The 20,268-nt window shown below is 41.0% G+C and overlaps 1 protein-coding gene across 3 annotated transcripts; it reads right to left on the bottom strand.

Annotated features, from left to right (window-relative positions):
- Positions 1-985: 985 nt before the first annotated feature.
- Positions 986-16,132, bottom strand: ZFAND5 (zinc finger AN1-type containing 5). Of its 3 annotated transcripts, XM_082075684.1 has the most exons (7): positions 15,884-16,132; positions 13,370-13,480; positions 12,298-12,464; positions 11,765-11,876; positions 11,251-11,348; positions 3,146-3,271; positions 986-2,890 (listed from the first exon to the last, which is right to left on the bottom strand). In XM_082075684.1, exons 3-7 carry the CDS (start codon positions 12,455-12,457, stop codon positions 2,742-2,744), a joined length of 645 nt encoding a protein of 214 aa, XP_081931810.1. In that variant the 5' UTR covers positions 12,458-12,464; positions 13,370-13,480; positions 15,884-16,132; the 3' UTR covers positions 986-2,741. The 3 variants fall into 3 exon arrangements, with proteins under 3 accessions (XP_081931810.1, XP_081931809.1, XP_081931811.1); XM_082075683.1 differs by lacking the exon at positions 13,370-13,480 and having other exon boundaries at positions 15,884-16,131; XM_082075685.1 differs by lacking the exon at positions 13,370-13,480 and having other exon boundaries at positions 12,304-12,464; positions 15,884-16,129.
- Positions 16,133-20,268: the final 4,136 nt, after the last annotated feature.

Below are 20,268 nucleotides of genomic sequence, written 5' to 3'. Positions count from 1 at the left end.
TGCCACAGGTCTACTGAGATCAATTATTTCAACACATCTTCGCAAGTACAGCCTTTGTTCAGGTGAAAAAGCAGAGAAATTGAGACCATAATAAGCATTAACTATCAGTATCAGTACTATTACCTGTCCTAAAACATGACAGCATCAAAACTAGACCCCTTCTTCTCAAACTACAGTCACAGGGAGTTCTCAGGTCTGCACCCACCAAAAAAAAAAAAAAAAAAAATTAAAACCCCCAACCAACCAAAAAAACATTTATGCTGCAGTGGAGTGGCTGATTTCACTTTAATACAATCATGATTTTGGTGCTTTAAAGCACTTCCATAACTAAGTCATAAAATTCATCCTGGAAAATGAAGTCCCAGAGCATGCCTGTCTTCCACTATTGGTGGTATATACAGTGGCTGTAGTAGTAACTTGTCATGAGTATCAGCTGACTGGTGGGATGCACAGTATCATTTCTGATATAAGCAATTTTTATGCATTATCCAGCAGTGAAGATATCTTCCACTAAAGGAACATGTGCTGTGTGCTCCATCCTTCTTCTCATGAAGAAGGATAAACATAGCATACTTCACATGTGTATTTGGATGCTGATCCTGCCTATAAATCTGCCCAGCTCTGCTGGTAAGTATATGGACTGAATGGTGTAGTCAGTGTACTGTACAATGGATCTACTGGAAATAATTTTTTAGGCAAACGAAAATAAGCTTTGAAGTTCATTGCCAATCTTTTCCTTTGCTCCCTTTAAGCACATGGTTGTTTGCTAGCATTTTTGGCAGGTCATCAAGTAGTTGTCTGTATTCCAGCTGCTCATGGAAGTAATCTTAAAAGACATTAGTATATCCTAACAAGAAATAAGGACATAGGCAGGCTTAAGCATAAAGATTATAAGAACTTAGTACGAACTTTGCACCTCAACCTCTACACGGTCAGTTTCTGATAACAGCAATAACTAAAAGCAATGAACTATCACAAAAGGAAGTATTTCCTTCTGTACATTTTTATTATTTACATAATACAATATAGCATAGATGCTGGGTAGCATGATTATGTGCAATACATAAATACGAACTATCTGTACATGTTTGCATATCTAATAACTCAGAAGAAGAAAGTTAGAAGCAAAAACCTGTTGCTTTTAATAGTGAAGTAAAAACTAAGAATGAATACTGCAACAAAAGTCAGAAGTTCAGGAGTAGTCCCTTGTGTACATACGTAATTATTTACAGATGAAAACAGGCATTACCACAACACTAGTCTAAACTGTACTTGTTTATATAAAAAACACAAGTCTCATACATCACAAAAAACCCTTCCATTATAACACAGAAGTGATATTACCAGACAAACATCAGTGAAGTATACTGCCTTTTCTAGAGTTGTTACTGTACAATGCTGTAGATAATGCAGCCCATGCAATACACCCAAGAACACTACAGTCCTATACCCAAGTACAATTAAAAATGGTAAAGCAGCCCTCCAAGAGTGGTTCCAGCTACCACTTAAGTCTACAGCAGCCACGTTGAGTATGGTTTTCCATGCAGAATGGTGCAACTGTTAACATTTAAAACTAGGGAAAAAAACTCCTAATATTCTTTTCAACTCAGAGCACACAAAACCTAAGTAGTACATGAATAATAAACAGCTCTAATACTTCAGCAACTTAGTCAGACACGTTGCTTGATAGAGCTGCTGTGGTATGTCTAAAAACATATGTGACTTGTTTTTCTGTAAACCAATCTTAAAATATTGTGCTACACAACATTTTTAGCTATGCAAGGGAAAGCAGACAACTCTATTGCAGGCTAATTCATAAGTGCTTAGCAGGACATTTCCTTCGGGAATCTATTTTCATTATTTTAAAGTTAATGCAATCATCTTTTCCAAATAATTTTCTTATCGTATAAATCTGATTTTTCCATTTTTCTCAGTGCAATTGATAAGTGACTGTTTTAAATATGGCATCAAAGGAGTCACATGGAAAAGATGAGGAGTAATGGGTACAAACTACTTCTGGAGAGATTCCAATTGGATACAAGAAGAAAATTTTTTACCATGAAAACAATTAGCCATTGGAACAATCTCCCCAGGGAAGCAGTGGATTCCCCAACACTGGACAGTTTTAAGATTCAGCTGGAAAGGGTCATCGTGTCTAGACTGTGCTTTTGCTAGGAAAGGTTGGAACGGATGAACCTTGTGCTCCCTTCCAACCTGGTATTCCATGATCTTATTGGGCTGTTGGATCCCTCTACATAGCTTACATTCTGCTGGAAAACAATGGAGCATGGAAACTAAAATTAGAATGAGATTTTAACTGACAGAAGTACATTGCCAACGTTTTTGATGTATCCTTCTCCAAAACAGGCACATAACACTAGTCCATGATTATATACCTCAAACATATCTCAAACAGCAGATCTGCTACAAACATACAGATAGCATATATCTGTTTGGCACTGTGAACTAGAGAGTCTGTCCTCTCTGCATGTGTGTATTCATGTGCAGGTTTCTGATCATCCAATTAAATTCTGGGGAGGGCATATATATTTTCAAGGGCTGTATCTATCCAATTCTGCCTGTAACACACACCCAAACATTCTGAAATATCATGAAGACAGACAAGACTGAAAGTAAAACTTTGGAGAACAGAGGAAAACGGCCATGCACCTGCTCTTCCGTGTTTTCCTAGGATATATTCAAAACAAAACAAAAAGTCAGTCTTTTCACAGCAGGTTAATTTATATTCTCTGGACTTTTTCAGCCACCACAACTGGATTCTCTTTCCTGATTTTTTCTGCAGCTTCTGCTTTGTAATCATACGGGCAGTTATGCTTGTCAGAATAACGGTGAAGTCCACAAAATAAGTTTCCACATCGGCAGTCAATTCCTGTACACAGAAAAATAAGCAACATCACTAGGAAGCTTCATATTTAATTAAGTTGTAAATTAAGGTCTTAGTCACTACAAAGGGGGTATGTTTGTCTACTCTGACAGACAGAGTGAGAAAAACAAAGAGCTGTACTAAGTTGTTTGGATTCTGAAGAGGTAAGTAAGTTTAATGTCTACAGACATTTAATAAAGTTTAATCTAGCAAGAGGAAACATCATACAGATCTGTTCAAAACTGATGAAGTGTTTCATACCTGTAAGTCCAAGCTTCTTTCTGCACATGAAACATCTGTTCTTCTTTGGTTTGGGCAGTTCAGGAGCTCTCTCTTCACTCTGCGAAGTACTTGGCTGAGAAACTGATGGGCTTGGTTGAGTAACAACTGTTAAAGCAAGGAAAGGAAATAGAGGTTAAATTTCCTTTTCTTGAATTCACTAGCTATTCACTAGCATGTGTATTACTTAAGGATTAATTCCCCCTAGGACCCTGATGTTTGTTCTCTGAAGTACTACACAGAAATCCCTATTCCTGATTTACATTTTGTAGACTAGTCTAGGTACTCTATTCTTCCTTTTTGGCTCTATTCAAGACGAATCAGATTTTCCTCACAGTTCCACCAGCTAGAAAATGTAAGGCACTTATTTGTTACATCTAAATAGGTGTATACTGTGGTTAAGGGCTTGAAAAGCACTGCAGAAGTTCTATGTACAAATTTAATATTAAAAAAACCCCTCATATGATCAAGTAACATTTCATCTGAAACAGTAACAATATTGTCACAGCTAAAAGTTGCTAAACAGTGGGAATACAACTTTAGAGAATACAACTAATAGGAACATATTTTAGAAGCAAATGAAATTCAGTAATGTGTTACTGTCATAGTACTGGGTTACTCTGCCACTATGCTTGTGAAGTCAAATGCCTAAACAGTTCACCAAGAGAGCAGCTACTGAGTCACTGATCCTGTGACACATCGAGAATCCAATTACAAAACACACATAGTACAAAAGAGCCCTCACGTTTTTAATGCTTTTAGTAATTTAAAGAACAAAGTGCAGATTTACAATGACTATTTTTTGTATTTTTGTACCATATTCAGCTTTAGTGTTCAAGCAGGTATAGTTAAAATAAGTAATTTTTTACTTGCCTGTCATGAATACCTTCAGACAAACCTGAGTCACCTCTTAAGTTGCCTGAAGGATAAAAGTTTGTCCTTTTGCAAACCTGTTCATTTAGTTTTAAAAAGTATTCTTTCAATCAATCAAATAAACTTTAATATCCTCCATATATCCCAACTGAAACAGAGGAAAGCTGAGTAAGGTGTGTTTGTATACAACTTCAACACCTGCTCCTGGTACCGCTTTCCTGAACACTCCCAGCTGTATGATGACATCTATTGTTCTAAAATGGAACAAACTACAAAATGCATCATAGAATAAACTGAGTGACAAGCTCTCAGAGGCAACAAGAAACCTTCAGTGCTCATCACCAAAAAAGATAATGTAGTAAAACAAGTTGCTAATATTTTCTTATATTTTACTTATGGCAACAGTCATAATGAACAAATAAGGCTACATACTATGTTTGTTTTGTCACCTTGCATAGCTTTTTTTGTTTTAATTTGGGAAGTTCAGTGTTAGTGCTATTTTGCCAAGTCTGAGGGATAAGAAAACTATTCTAGTACAGCACTAGCACTACAATCATTACTCCAAAAAGCACCATTACAGTAAACTCTGCTGCTGATTTTAGTTTTTTGAGAAAATTTCTTTGTTAATCAACATTTTCTAGATGAACAGATATGATCCTCTGAACTTGTCCTTAAATCTCAAGGATTTCAGTATCAGGTAATCTATTCGATAGCCTGCAACCAAAAAACAGGTTGAAGACCAGCAATATCACAAATAGTGCAAACCTGCTGGATATCATCCAACCTGGTTAATGGCCATCAGCTATGGCCTTTTAGATATGTTATACTGCTAATTTGTTTAAAAATGAAATGTTAATCGTAAACCATGGGAGATGAAATAGAGGAACCAGAAATGCTTGCACACTTTACTATCCAGGGGGAAGCTTCATCTGCAGCAGAACCGATTTATGAGCCCTGGGAGCATGCATACTGTTTCAATCAGATGAAAAATAAAATGCAGAAGAAGCAGTAAATCAGTCATGACTTAAATCATTAAAGTCACCCAAAACATGCACTAAGAGAAAAAGTAGAGGAACAACCTCTATCACTGCCTAACATGTCAACAAGGAAGGAAAAACAGAAATAGCAACTTCCCAGGAATCACCAAGGAAAAGAAATAGCCTAGTAAATCACTCTACCACAAAACAAAGACACTAAGAACAAATCCTTCTAAGGGAAAATGTTACCAGCTACTACAGGTATACTTACTTGCTTGCATAAAGAAACTGTGACAACTGACAACCCAGGAACTGTAAAGTGAACCTAAGAATCTGTAGTGGCACATTTTGTGAAAGGGCTGCTACCATGACCCTTACCCCACAACTAAAACATGTTCCAAGAAGAAAAAGCAGTACACAACACGCAGTAACGGGCACTAAAAGGTCCCAAGACATGATGGGACAAAGCTCCCTAAATCATAATTAAAACGTTCAATGTATTGCTCCCCATGAATAAAGGATTCTCCTATTCTTTTATGTCAGCAAAGCCTGATTATAAGATTTTATCATGTATATATGCTTCTGAGTAGTGGCTAGGACAGGGACAAAGCTGCCTAACATGCCTCTTACTTAAAGCACAGAACAAAGTCCTTTTTCATCAGCCTGTGGCTCAGATGAAAAATACTGTAGATTGTAGTTGTTCTGCCATGACATCAGGAGCTAATATAAATTCAGATACTATCCTGACAACGGCTTGTCACAGGCTTCCTTTAGCACAGAAGCCAAATCCAACTGGGCAAGTACAATTCCAGTGCTCCATATATTAAATTCATTTTATGCTGCAAGTTACAGAGGCAGAGTGCTCTCAATGATTGCTGTATGATCACCACGAATAAGTGAACAAATGCTGAAGGTTGGAAAATAGCGGTTACTGGTACCTGTAGACCTGCTTCCTCAGTAACAGTGTTCAGATGAAGCAAACGCCTCACTGCTAAAACAGGTTTTGTCACTTTAACTGAGTTTCCCTTAGCATGTACCCCTGTCCATCACCGTGGTCCTTTCCTTCTCAACCTTTGGTTCACGATATTAACGGATGAAGTTTACTTTACTTGAATTTTACCAGACCAGTTCTATTACAAGGACAAAAAAGAAAAACACAACATAAAAGCAACAGATTTTCAGAACTGGGCTTTTATTAACTACTATTTTCATCTTAAATTATTAACTGTAGACATTGTAAGATGCATAACCACCATGCACAAAGATGACTATCACCAACCTAATAAAGACTAACATAATCATAGTATTGGAGAGCTGCCTGAAAAAACCCTGCACAAATACAGGCATTTCATCATGAATTTGGGAAAATTTCCTTCACGTGTAGCCTGAAGATGCATCTTTACAAAAGGTATGTGGGAACAGCAAGGCCACTGATGAGAGACTTTAGTCACATGCAACAGCAGAAATGTCCTACAAGCTGCTCAGATGCCTAACTATCAAGCCACAGTGACTATGTGAGACCAGAACTTAAAATTCACTCCAAAAACAGCATTTTCAAAACTGACAGTAGTTTTCCTTATGTGAATTAGTATGGCTGCTGCAAAAGAACACACCTACTGTAGGTGTTTTCCCACTAAAAAGAAATTAATCCAATGTTTCTGCTGAACAAAACCTGAAGAAAATGACGTAATCTTACTTTTTAATCCTCCCCATATCAGAAGTGACAAGAAAGGTCTACTAAAGTAATATCAATAAGTTTTTAGAAGCTTCTCTAACTAAACAAAAATCAACCAAAATAAGATTCAAACAGCTTAAACTGCATGCCTGTCGTGGTACTAGTAAATGGTAAGTATACCAGTGGAACAAAGTGTTGAAAGCACAAAAAAGATTGACTTAAGCATTCTGAATTGATTAAGCTAACTCCTGACTCCCATCATGGAAGAATGGGAAAAACTAAAACAAGAGAGAAAAAAGGTGAAGTTGAAAGGTACATCAGAAGACTGCACTTCTGCATTACTGAACTAGAAAGCTTCATGATAGATTAGTGCAGTCCTTATACTGGGTGTTAACACAATGGACTCATATATAAAATTTTAGTCTGAAAAGACAGACAATACTTACGCATAATCGAGATTCCTGAACTTAAATACTTTATTTTTCAGGAATTACCCCAGTGTCCATGATGAAAGGCAGCAGAATAAATTTCCATCATGTTTATTTTTATGTCAAAGAAAAGGAATAGAAATGTTCTGTAACTCATCTCCTACATGCCCAACTCTAACAGGTATATTGAAGAGCTTTACCGTCAGATTAATACAATTTAAAGATACCCCACTTTCAGTATCCCACATAAATATGGTTTGTCACCAAGCAGACTTGATGTCCATAGTATACCTCTGTTAAAATAATAATAGCACCCTATCACCAAAAAGCACAGGACCAACAGCTGGGTCCCATCTTATTCTCCAAGCTGGACAGCTTCAAGGATCAGAAGGGACTACTTGTTCCATTTCAGAATTGCTTCAGTCAGGGGCATCTACTGAAGCTACAGCAGATATGGAAAACATGAAGACAGCTATTTATTTTCAACACAAGACAGAGTTGTTATATCAGATAATTTTACCAACAGCCAGAAAGGAACTATCTACAGATATCAACATGATTAAAATATTATAGCCATGTGTCAAAAATACATCAGAATTAACAAGGCACTCATTACAACAAGATCTAAGGAGCAACACCTATTTACCACATTAAGCCTACCATCTCATAAGCTGTCTACTCAGCATCTTACAACATTTCCTGCAACACACTGTACACACACATAAAACACACTAGTTCTATCTATAATATAAGCGAGGGTAACCCTTAGTAGGGTCTCAACCTGAGTGCAGGACAGCTGTAAAATAAGTCTAATCATATTAGCTTGGTAGAAAGTCAAGAGACAAGTGAGCCAACCAGCATTGCCTGCTGTCTTCTGAAGCTGCTTAATTCAGGAACAGAAGGGGTAAGCTACAACATAAATGGAATTATACAGTAAGTTAATAGTATTCAGATTTTAAAATACATAATTTACACAAGACTGTAATCAGTTCCATTTCTGGTTCACTTTCTTTATAAGTAGTGCTACTCTGCAGCTGTGGCTTCACAAAATGACAGCTAATCATACTACTCCCTAAAACAGAGCTATTACTGGGTTTAAAAAAAAAAAGAACACAAAAAAACATGGAACAAAAACCCCACCCAAACCTCTGATACACACGCTGATACTAATTATGTCTGGAAACACTGCCAGACCTGACTGCAGACTCATCATTCAGCAAGATAATTATTTACAAAAGCACAAGAAAATGCTAAAAATATTATATGCTTGAAATAATGATTGTTTAAACATACTTATTTCAAATAACATTTTAATTTTAGTGCTTACTATGTAACTCAAGTATCTTCCTTGTACGGGTCTTTCATTTCAACTTGAATACCTGCTAAAAAAACCTCTGCATTTCTTAAGGAGAGGCTCCACTATGCCTTACCAACTTGGTAATCTATTGCTCTGATAGCATAACACATGGAAAGGTGTTTACCTATAAAAAGTATTTTGTAAGTAATGCCCACTTTGGAATATGAGCTTGGACATAAAGGCTTTTAGATTTCTCTGGCTGATGAGCAGTTCAGATACAGAACTGCAAAGACATGCTATGATTCAATTATAAAATTGCAACAAACAAGTAAGTTGAACTAAGAGACTAGAAGTTACAAGAAAACAGAGCATATTAGACATGTGAATTACAACCAAACAGGTCAGTTACATCCATCATGCCTTTCTTCCTCCAAATGTTAAGACACAATTAGTTGTCTTAGCATCAGATATGTTCTGAAGGAGAATCCAACAAGAAAAATAAGCCTATTAAGCTTCATTGTTTCATGCTTCTCAAGTTCACCACCTTCAAGTCATTTGCTTAAATTCCTACAGCAAACAAGTATAATTTTATGCTACAGACTGCTAAAAAAAATATCAGTTGACCATTCTATTTTTCTATTTTTAACTTTCTGGCTTGTAAGGGAAATATCCAGAATTTCATTTGCTAATGAAAATCTGGCAGAAGAGAATATGACTTAATACTGTTGAAGACACTAAAAGGAGAACAAGACACTTGGCTTGAAGGCTGCATTGTTTATTCATGATTTGTTACTATCTGAGAGCTGGTTATGAAATTCAGTTTGCTAGGCTATGTTTTCATTAACAATTCCATGACTGTAGCATCATCATAGAGAATTACACCTTACAGAAAGTATTAGGCTTTGCTGTTATGAGGCAATGTGATTTATTTACCATTGTTTCAGTTCCTCCTTGAGAGAAGAGACCAACACATTGGATGGTGGTAGAAAAAGGAAGAGAAGAAAAATGCAACTAGATCAAGCGTGACAGGAATTTTTATAAGAAGTCTAGGCCAACATCTCCTGCCTGCAAGACAGAGATCAATGTGCCACTGAATACAGCCAACACTTTGTGTATTTTAAACATCCAGCAAAGCCTAGGAATACAGACACTAACGTATGCCAAATCATAACACTTAAATGGGAACTCAAACATTACAGCAACTGAGGCTGCCTCACAGATTTACAGATATGTACTCAAAAAGTTGCACAAAGTTTTTGCCAGACATGTCTAAGTTTTCTGGTAGTTCATGTTCTCTGGTAGTTTTTCCAGTGATCTCTACTCAAGCTTGTGACAGCTTTTACTGGTTTCTACCTGTGATATTATTTACAGCAATACCTAAGTACCTTGAACTGCTTTTGGATTTTTTCCCCCCACATTCTAATCAGAGTGCTGTGTGACACTACCTATCATACAGTGGACCCATAATACCTGAAAAGCAAGTAATATGTCAACAGTAACTGAAGATTGTCCTTTACACCTGGCAAAAGGACAAATTCCCACTGCCAGTTCTAATAAGAGTGAAGTCACATTACCATTTTATGTATTCCTCTTTCCTGCTTGCCACATTTCAGGTAGGAATTCATAACAAGGCAAGATGGGTTTATAAATACTGTAGCAAAGGCTAAATTCTTTCTCAGTTACATACAGAAAGCCTTTTCAGATTACATCAGTTATAGGAAGTCAATACCTGCAAAAATCTTCTCTCATTCTATACATAACGGAAAACCCAATATATTGCGTAACTACTTCAGTTCACATCACAGAATCTTGACTTAGCATGACCTATTGCAAATGGTAAAGTCCTCTGTACAAATACTGAGCAATTAAATATCAGGTGTTAGAGTGGTTTTGCTTGCAAAGATATATCTAGAGAAAAATAATTTTCATATAGGGCTGAGCAGCATCTTACACAATTTTCACCTCACTGCCTTCAAAACTGAAAAAAATTTATCTTCCGCACGAGTGAACAGACTTCCTACTAAACATCTTTTAGTGTTTCAAGACTGTTTCAGAACCATCAAATAAAAAAGTATGGGTATGTCTAAGTAGGAACAAGTATGTTGATACCCATTTGAACAAAATGATGTGAATTCAATCACTTACTAGTTGTAGTTAAGAAAGCTGCCCCTTCCTGCCTCCCTCCAAGAACTAGTTTACACTTTAAATTTTAACTACTACAGCTCCAGCCTTCCAGTACAAGAATAAAGCTTTTAAATTCATACCCAGTAATTAAGGCTGCAAGTATACTACATCTATGGAACAATGCTTTGGTTGTGTCTGATTACTCAGTTAGTTCAAGAACCCTAAACAGTTTTTGTTAGTATCTTTAAACCATGTATTCCTTTCCTCCACAGCCTCACTCCTCTGTAGAACTGAATTTATTAAGAACTCTGTTCTCCGAATACAACAAACCATTCTGACTGCCGTAAGTCAGCAGGAATTATACTACTAGCTAATACACAGAAATCTCAACATTTTGACTTCAAAACTGAACAACTTGCCCAAATCCAAGTTTTGAGTGCCTTACTTTTTAAAACAAAGGTTTGGGAGACAAAACTTCCCTCCCAGGTATCAATTGTTTGACTGACACTGAACATGCATCTTAAAACTCTATTGTGGCACTAGTCCTTTCTTCTTGACTCTGATGAGAGAGTATTCTTACAGCATCCTGAACAATCATCTTAACAGTCCCTCAAGACCATCACCATAACAGGAAATGCCTACTTTGAAAGTAAACAAACCGTTGGCTTCTATTAAGTCACCAGTTGTACCCAGTGTTACTCTGCAAAACACACCTGGCTCCATCTCTGTTTTCGGCGTTACTTTATCCTCTGTTGAAATGCTCATTTCTGTCATTTGCTGTGTGACAGGCAAAGCGGCAACAGGCACATTTCTGTTTAAGTACAGTGAAACACATAATTTACATTAGTTTTGCATTCAAAATAAAAGCTTAAACTGCCCAGCTCCATTAATAAACTACCTGTACAATTTCTACTGATACATGTTCCTGACCTCTGCTTCTACTATCTTCAAAACACATTTTATACTTTTAGTTTCCCTAGAAGAAAACAGGCAAACCTGTAGCAAATATTTCTCCAGATAAATCAAAAACAATTTTTTAAATGTAGCAGTGCAACACCAAATATTTTAATTAGAGCTCATTTACACAGATTTAAAAAGCACTGTCTGGTAGACTGTCCTTTTTTTCCTCTGCAGAAACTCACTATAACAGGGCAGAATTGCTGCAGGCCTTCAACTTGCTGCACACTCATAGGCCATTTAAACCTTGAAGTAATACCTTCATCTTACCTTGATTTTTCAGATGTGCTGCCAGCAGCACCTTCACAGTTGTTTAAGCTAGTGTCTGCTCTCTGTAGAGATGCAGCATCTGAGGTAGGACTGTTGGAACCACTGGCTGTTCCTATGTAACAAGAATTTAACAAGTTAGTAATGAACAAATTATAAAATATATGTTAGTCAAATAGTCTCGTATACAGCTATGAACTATCTGCATACAGTCTTCTTGGCTACTGCAAATTACTTCTTACTTATATACAGCCTATACTGTTAGCAAACAATCAAAATCCAGAGATTGTATAAGAGCATGTTAATAGAACAGGCTAAGTGGAAAGCAAGTCATGGCTGAATGCCAAGTGGACCAGAACACACTACACAGCAATGTGTTTTTATCTTTACTGTGATGTACCGTAGTATTCTCTCTTATATTCATTGTTTTAGTACATAGTTTTCAGAAGTCCTCCTGAAATATGTTCTGGGATTCCTTGTCATCTTCCATATGTCTTATTTTAAAGGCATAATTAAAAAGAAAAAGAAACACACACCCTTACCCATTGGGCTAATTCTACCACCACTATTCTGCTGTCGCTGAAGATGCTCTTTGTAGCAAACAGAACACATCCCATTTGTCCTAGGATTTCCGTAAAATCCACATCCTGTACTACACAGCATAGGCCCTGGGGTCTGGTTTGTCTCCTGAGTCATCTCGATGCTGTAAATAAAACCAAGAACTGCATTAGGAGCTGGCATATCACCAAAATCAATTACATGGTTATAGAATTAAATATGTCTGCTCACCCAGGCCCCCAAAAGTGATATCAGCATTCTTAAAGAGTGTTATATGAATGTTAATATACCATTCAGTACTGCAATTGTATTGCTAGCTAACATAATTATGAACCCTTAAGATAAGAAAAAGTGTCACCATATTGAAAAATAATATACTTATTGGGTGCTGAGCTGCACATGCAGGTTATGACCAAATACAATTTGATAGCCAAAAACGCCCTTTATTACCAATCTCTGAGCACTAACAGGGGTATGCAGAACAAGCAAGACCCAGTTCACATCTACTAAACAGTTTTGTCAAATAACATAGCTTATTTCTTCCCCAACTCTGGGTAGAAGAGCCTCATTTTCAGTAATGTTGACCTTGGATCATTTTGATGCTAATTCCACTATTAGCAGTTCCTACTCTTACAGTACATTTGTCAAACAATAAAAATACCTAACGTATTGGTAGCAGCCATTTAATGTTTGTACTCCCATCTTTAGGAGTTTCCAAAACAAGGCAGTGAACACTGCTTAAATTGCTTTAAACCAGATACTGAGCAGCAACTGGCAACAACACATGTACAACAAGTCCTTCAACCAAGAATCTAAAGAGCATTTCTGAAACAAGTTTAGGTCAAGTCCCACTCTTCCAAGAGAAATGTAATTAACAACTTTAAACTGTTTAGTATATTCTATTACAAGCCTACATATTAAAAACAAAACAAAAAGCCAGTTAAATAATTTGTCTTAATAAAGTTAGAGCAAGACTTCTGGGCCTCCGCAAGGCAGACAACACAAACTGTCTGCCATGAATTGCAAAAGTTAGGAATAAAAATACTTCACCTTCACTGTTGGTTAACCTCTGCAAAGCAAGGTTAGTAGAACAACTGAATAGCAGCCAAATCCTTGATTCCCAAGGGTAGTAAAACTGGAACACAATAATCAAGCCATCTGCTACAAATAGAGAACATGTCAGAACACTTCTCCCAAAATTTAAATTTAGTAAAAGCACTGTACATGGCACCTGTAGACATCTTAGCGTAATTTCTAGATTGCTGACTTCCTATTCCGGAACAGTCACAGTAAGAGAAATTTGACTGCTAATGCTTGTGAGAAGTCAAAAATGCTGAAAACTAATTTGCTATAGTGTATACAGAAATACTAATTTTAACTAAGAAAACCCACACTGCAAGTAGTAAACTTATGTTCCACTAGTATGACAACTGCAACTGGTAGCTTGCCTTTGTCTAGTTCAACCAAATTTCTGGGATCAAAGTAAACCCACAGCAGGAGAAAGTAAAGAAGCAACACTAATCTGTTTGCCTGATGATAGTCACGGGACCTCATTTTCCAGCTATAAATAGCTGCAGTATTTATGCTTTTATAACACCTTCCAGGTATAAATAGTTTCCCTTCAGGACTACAAAATAGCTTCACACTTATTCTGATACAGTTTTACCATCATACACACCAGTCACGGGAGACACCAGAAATCACGACTCAACTACAGAAATCTAAAAAAATCTTGTCATCTCTATTGTAGGCCCATGTCTACATAATGCAAATAAAGACTGAACTTCTCCCCTTTTATTAAGCAGGTAAGCTCACAGCACTATCAAACTGCCACCACCCTCAATTGACTTGCTCCACTTCCAAAATCAGCATGTTGCAAACAGGTTTCAGCACTCACTAAATCTAGCTTTAGGTGCTAATGCTAGTATTAACCTACTAGAAAGGAGAGTCTCTTGGCTTATCGGTCAGCACGTTCTTCCGCTACGTGAAACGCATGCCCCCAAGTGAAAGGTGAAACTGTTGTTACCCAGTGCCGAAGAAGTCGCGCTTTTCCCGGCTCTGGAAGGTGCGCCGGGCGTCACCTGTGTTGCTTCTGAAACCAGCGGCCGCGCACTCACCTCGGCTGACCCTGATACCGCGAGAGCAGCCCCCGCAGCCGAGCGGGCCCGCCCGCCGCCGCGCGTCACGTGGGCGAATGCTGGCACTTCCGCCTGTCAGCCGGCTGCGCGCGGCCGGGGCGCTCCGCCGGCCGCTGAAATCAGCCCCTATTTATATCGCCCGCGGCCCGCCGAGTCCCGGCTGGAGAAGGAGGCGGCGAAATCCGATTACCCTCTTCCTCCCAGGGCGAGCGGGGAGTGCGGATGATGAAATTCCATCTACAAAGTGCAGCATCACCAGCCCATCATCTCCCAACAGCGATTTTCGCCGGCAGCGCGCAAAGAGGACGGCTGGGTGCGACCGCGGGCCTGGCGGGCGGCCGCTGTTTCACAAATGCACCCCACAACCTTGCGGGTGGGTGGTTAAACCCAACCATCCGCCTGTAATGGGAGAAAAAAACCCCAAACAACAACCCATGAACCCCAAAAAAAGATCTCGTTCTGCCACCAACACGAGCAGATCTTATCCTCAGGGATTCTCCTTCCTAGCCCTGGGACCTCCCGACAGGAAAAGCAGCCCTTTCAGCCAAAGAGTTATCTCCAACAGCACCTCACGCCGCTCCCAGCAAAACTCGGCAGGGAGTGTAAATCCCTACAGCGACCCGGGCCTCGCACCTAAGCTGCCCTTCCGCCCCCGAGGCGACGGCCGGGCCAGCCCGGCAGCGGCGGGCACGGCCCGGCTCCCTCCCGCAGGGCCCGCCGCTCCCGCCTGGTGAGCCCCCGTTTTAGCGTCACGAAGTAAATAAACACCTCAACGTGCAGCGAAATCAACCATAAAACCCGGGAACTCCGTCAGCAATGGACTCGCTATCCCAAATACTTTCTTACCTCAACATCCTCTCCTCGAAGAGTTACCACAATTACACAACAGAAACACGACAACACAACAAAACGGGGCTTCACCGGGGCTACCTGGGGCACTGGCCCCTGCACGGCCGCGTTCGGGGCTAGCGGGGTGGAGGGATCGGTACGGTGGACGGGATGGGCGAGTCAAACAAAAGGGGAACCGCTGCCAAGCGCCCGCAGCGCGATACGTCGTAATTACCCCCGTGCCCTTCCCCCGCCTCGGACACCGAAACACAAAAGACCCGGAGGCTGCCGGGATGAGGGGCAGCGACGCTGGCCGGAGCTCCTCGGCGGGGCGGCGGCGCCGGGCCGCTCCTTGCAAACCCCTGAGTCACGCCGGGGCCGGCCGCCGCCAGGCCCCGCCGCCGGCCAGGAAAAGCTCACTACGTCGCCGCCGGCGCTGCCCCGCACCGGCCTGGCCCGCGGCCACCCTCCGTGCTGAGGGCCGGGTGGCAGGAGGCCGCCGGGAAAGGCGGCAGGGTCGCCCGCGGGGAGGCCCGGTCATCCCTCGCTGACGTGAGGGCCCTGGAGAGACCAGCCCAGCCCACCGCTCTCCACCTACCTGTTCCCGGCGGGGTCCTGAGACCCCGCGGTGAGTGTCGGAGAAGTCGATGCCTGTGGCTCCGAGGGGCTGTCGGGAGCGCGGGGACCGCGGGGACCACGGGGACGGCGGGCGCGGAGCTGGCGGCGCCGCCGCCGCCGCTTCCCTCCTTTGTTCCCGCAACGGCGGCGGCGCGAGGCTCGACGCTCCGTGCGCGGAGGGCGGGCGGCGGAAAGGCGCCGTTCCTGGTGACGTTATAGAGCTACGTCCGTGCCGGGAGGGAATGAGACGTGCGCAGAGCGGCCGCCCCGCCCCGCATGGGGGAGTGGCCGTGGCTGCGGGAGGTGGCAGGGGCCGCGGGGCGGGGCGGCCGTCGGAGTGCGACTCGGCTCGGGAGAGCATCAGCATGGGAGCACGGCGGCGGCTTGGGGAATGGGCGCGCTTGCGTTGGTCTTTGAGCGTGCTGTTTACGCGTGCCCTGGCTGGATCCCCTCGCTTCATGTCAGCTTACGATTTCTTACGCGTAAAGCGATGCTGAGTACACGAGAAGTAGGCGTTGGGCAGCTTTTCAGGGACTGTCAGACCCCGAGAGTGGGCTGTTGTGACCGCCTGCTGAGGGGTTGTTCCTTTCTGCTAGATGACGGTGGAGAGAAGTTAATCCTGCCACTCGTCAGCTGTGCCGATCTAAAAATCTTTACTTTTGCTTGTTTGTAAAATGTACTCTGCTAAAAGCGAAATAATCTCGGCAGTGTGCAGAGGTGTTGGCTTGAAACGTGCGTTTTGGGCCATGGTGACAGCCCATATTCAACAGACCCCCTTCCCCTCCTGCCCTTCCCTGTTTCCCACAGGCCCCCAGGTACCTTCTGGCTGAATGCTCAGGTGTAGAGGGCTTGCTGCTGGCTATTGGCTGTCACCATGCCAAAACACAGGGAAGACTAAAAGACCAGACCTTGGTTTGCCTTCCGGTTTGCAAATTTGTGGGTTGCTGGACCTCAAGACTAAATATTTCTGTATTTCTTCATGCCCAAATGATGTTTTGATGATAGTGTAAGTGCAATAAATAGACTTCATGTCTGTTGGATGTTGATGAGTATACTCTATTCAGAAGTGGTGCTGACCTGGGCGTGTAAGAGAGAAGGAAAGGCTGCATCACTGTGGAGAGAGGGAATTAAAGGGTCATGCAAGCCTGGGTAGTGGGGAAAGAGAAGGAAGTCAAAGGAAGGAGAAAAAAGCTTGCTATTGTAGAGTTCTTGCTCACCGTGAGAGCAGCACAGGGTACCTGATGGCTTCAAAACACTGGCTAGTTGCTTTGTCACAGCAAACTAAGGGCATTTTTGTTTTTTTAAGGCAGTGTTCCTGGGAGATGGGAAATACATTAATTCATGTAAGCATATGTTTTCCTTAAGAATAGAACATCATCAGTGGTAAAATTTGAAGTTGCTTTATATAATTGTTTTGAGTAATTCAGTTTTTCTTAAACACAGTTTCTGCCATGTTCTAGTGATATTCTAAGTCAGCAGTTTATTGGGGTGTATATTCGTGGGCTTCTAAATCACTTAATCTGAAGAAAACAGCTAGAGTTAGAATGTATGCCTTTATGGGAGATACACCATAGAAACCATTAGAAAGTTTTTGTTTGTTTGTTTGGTTTTTCCTGATGTGTCTTCTAGAGCTCTTTTTCATTGTTTTTCAGAGAGATGTCTCCTGAGCCTCAAAAGCTGCAGGCAAGTAGAATTGCACAGTGCTGCAGTACAGGATGCTCTGTAGAAGTATAGGGCACTCTTCTTACTGCAGAAGGCTGCTGTTGTGCTATGGAACAGCAGCTGCTCTGTAACCAGCATTTGGAATAACACTCCTGTTACCTGCAATATTTGGGCTGGTAGTTCCTACTTGGTAGTACAAAATAGTTTCAATTATTACAAGAAAACATGTAAGCACAGCTTCCTGATTTATGATCTAGAGGTCTTCTGAGATCACTGCTCTCAAGACTCTGAGAGTTGAATAACTTTAACCCGTTGAGGGGAAAACTGGAAAAAGACGTTGATATGTGTATTATTTTCCACTTGCACAGGTTTTGTGACTAGAACCAAAACGGAGTATGACAGTATATGTTATTGTAAAAAACACAAGTGGCCTACCTAGTAGCCCTGGAGAGTAATTTTAACCTCTCTTGCAATGGCAGAACAGAAGATCATGACAACAGTTTCAGCTGAAAGCTATTAACTTCTCTGGCTTTTTGCAAGGTAAATTTCGAAGAGCAGAGTGATTTTTGAAGAGGTAGGTCAACAAACAAAGTTTGTATCAAAGATAAAGAACCCCAGAGGAGTGGGAAGTGGGCATAATTCCCTACTAAGATCCTTCACTTACACACTCCTCTCATGGTTATTAACTTCGGTATAGAAGCTGTCTTAGAAAGGCAATATTTTTCCTGTGTGTGAGTGCATAAGAGTTGCACATTTGTTATGGGGTTCTGCAGAGCTGGGATGCCCTCCAGTTTCCCAAGCCACAGAAAAAAAATGGCCCTGTGACCCTGTACATATTCACCAGAGATTTTTAACTTCAAGGCTTTGACTTCCAGGACCCTCTGTTTGCCTTGGAGTCACTGGGACATGCCCCCACTATGTAATATATTAGAGAAAATAAGTGGCCCTTAATATATAATTTTATTGTTTTCTTTTTCTTTGACCTATGTTCAAAACCCACCTGGATGCCTTCCTGTGTAGCCTCTTCTAGGTGTTCATGCTCTGGCGGGGATATTGGACTAGATTATCTTTCGAGGTCCCTTCCAATCCCTGACATTCTGTGATCAAAAGCAAAAATGCAGCAGCATTGCAGCAAAACAGGAGAAAACTTTCAGTTGAAATTGCTGATTATTAATTTCATTGCTAGTTGGGTGATGATACTCTCCCTGTCCTTCAGAGCAAACACTCACATAATTAAAAAAAACCCTGAAGGAATAAAGTATTAGCCACATTTTTTTCTTAATTTATTGCTAAAGAGCTAATTCTGCCTCTTGTTTTGGAGATTACCTTATCCTGTAAGAGCTCAATACCTTAAAGAATACTGTGTGGTTCACACAAGCTGCTTTGGAGGCCTTTTCTAATTTGGGAGGGTTGGAATATGAGCGATCTATAAAGGGGGACCACTCCCAGGGTAGCCTCAACATCTTACCCAGAGAGCAAAAAGCTGCTTGCATTCTTAGCGACCACAGCTTCAGAAGAAGAAAATGATCTTGGAAATCATGTAAGTCTGTTCAGTGTCATCGCAGGTAAGCTGCACTTCTGAGGAAGCAGGTGACTTTGATTAGAGGGAGAAGATTTTAAGCAAGTCTCCTCAGGTGAACATCCACATTGTAGAGCAGAAACATACAACTTCTACTGCCTTACAGCTGTTGTTCCTGGTTGTGTTTTGTGAATTGTTCAATGGTGTAGGCACCTACACCTTGGTAGGTGAGGGAGGTGGGAAATAGCAAGTCTGGGAATCTGAGGGTGACAGGGCATGGAGCAGGGTTCTGGGCCCTCCTCTTAAAGAGCAAGCTTGCCTTCTGATGAAGGGCAGCTGCCCTCTGGAGAGCCTAGAGGTGAAAAAGTAGCATCCCTGAAATGTTTTGGTGGCGATCTGTTGTTTCTAGAGATAAATTTTGAGCGATCTGACAAAGAGGGACAAGTGCCAGTCTTCTGCACAGATTCTTTTTCTCTAAAATGTATTAATTTAACTCATGGTCTGTAATTGCAAGTTTTTACCTAAGAAGGGTAGTAAAAGGGCTGCCAGTACTTTCTCACCCCTACTTTCTTCTGTAGTGCTGATATTGAATAATGACACATGCTCTGGTGGTCTCATCTTCATTGTAGACAGTAGAAGAGATGTCAAAAGTGACTAGAGTACAAGCTCTTTGGGCGGTGGCTCTCTTTTTCTGTATATGTATAGTACTTTGTATATTGTGATCCTAGATATAACTTCTGTTCCTAGGTACAACTAGATAATGGTAATAATTATTGTTACAGTGGAGGGTGTTGCCATTTAATGCTGGGCCAGCCTCTAAAATAATAATAATTTAATAAAATAATAGTAAAAGGAAAATTATATAAAGCAAATACTTAGCCACTAGGACAGGTACTCCCAACAATGAACCCTGGAAGGCTGGAAACTGCGAGCACAGTGAGTTCAGTAAAGGCCTGGAGAGCAACAGCAGGACACAGGAAAGTCATGGGAATTGGGTCTTGTGAGCAAGGAACAGGAGCAGGACCCCATTAGGAACAGTGACCATTGAGGAAAGAGAGCCATTCCCAGCAACTTCCTGCTTAAATATGGAACATGACGTTCATGGTATAGAATATTTCTGTTGGCCAACTTGAGTCAGCTGTCCTGGATTCACTGCTCCCCACATTGTTCACCTGCTTACTTGC

Source organism: Streptopelia decaocto (assembly GCF_964273445.1).
Source record: "Streptopelia decaocto genome assembly, chromosome: Z".
NCBI lineage: Eukaryota > Metazoa > Chordata > Aves > Columbiformes > Columbidae > Streptopelia > Streptopelia decaocto.
This window is presented reverse-complemented; position numbering and strand designations above follow the sequence as displayed.

What these genes read in the sequence shown, in the direction of transcription:
- ZFAND5 (XM_082075684.1), bottom strand. Translation starts at nt 12,457, where the DNA reads ATGACTCAGGAGACAAACCAGACCCCAGGGCCTATGCTGTGTAGTACA. An exon ending in AATTAGCCCAATGGGTAAGG is followed by an intron (nt 11,877 to 12,297) that starts GTGTGTGTTTCT and finishes CTTGTTACATAG; the next exon opens with GAACAGCCAGTGGTTCCAAC. An exon ending in AGCACATCTGAAAAATCAAG is followed by an intron (nt 11,349 to 11,764) that starts GTAAGATGAAGG and finishes GTACTTAAACAG; the next exon opens with AAATGTGCCTGTTGCCGCTT.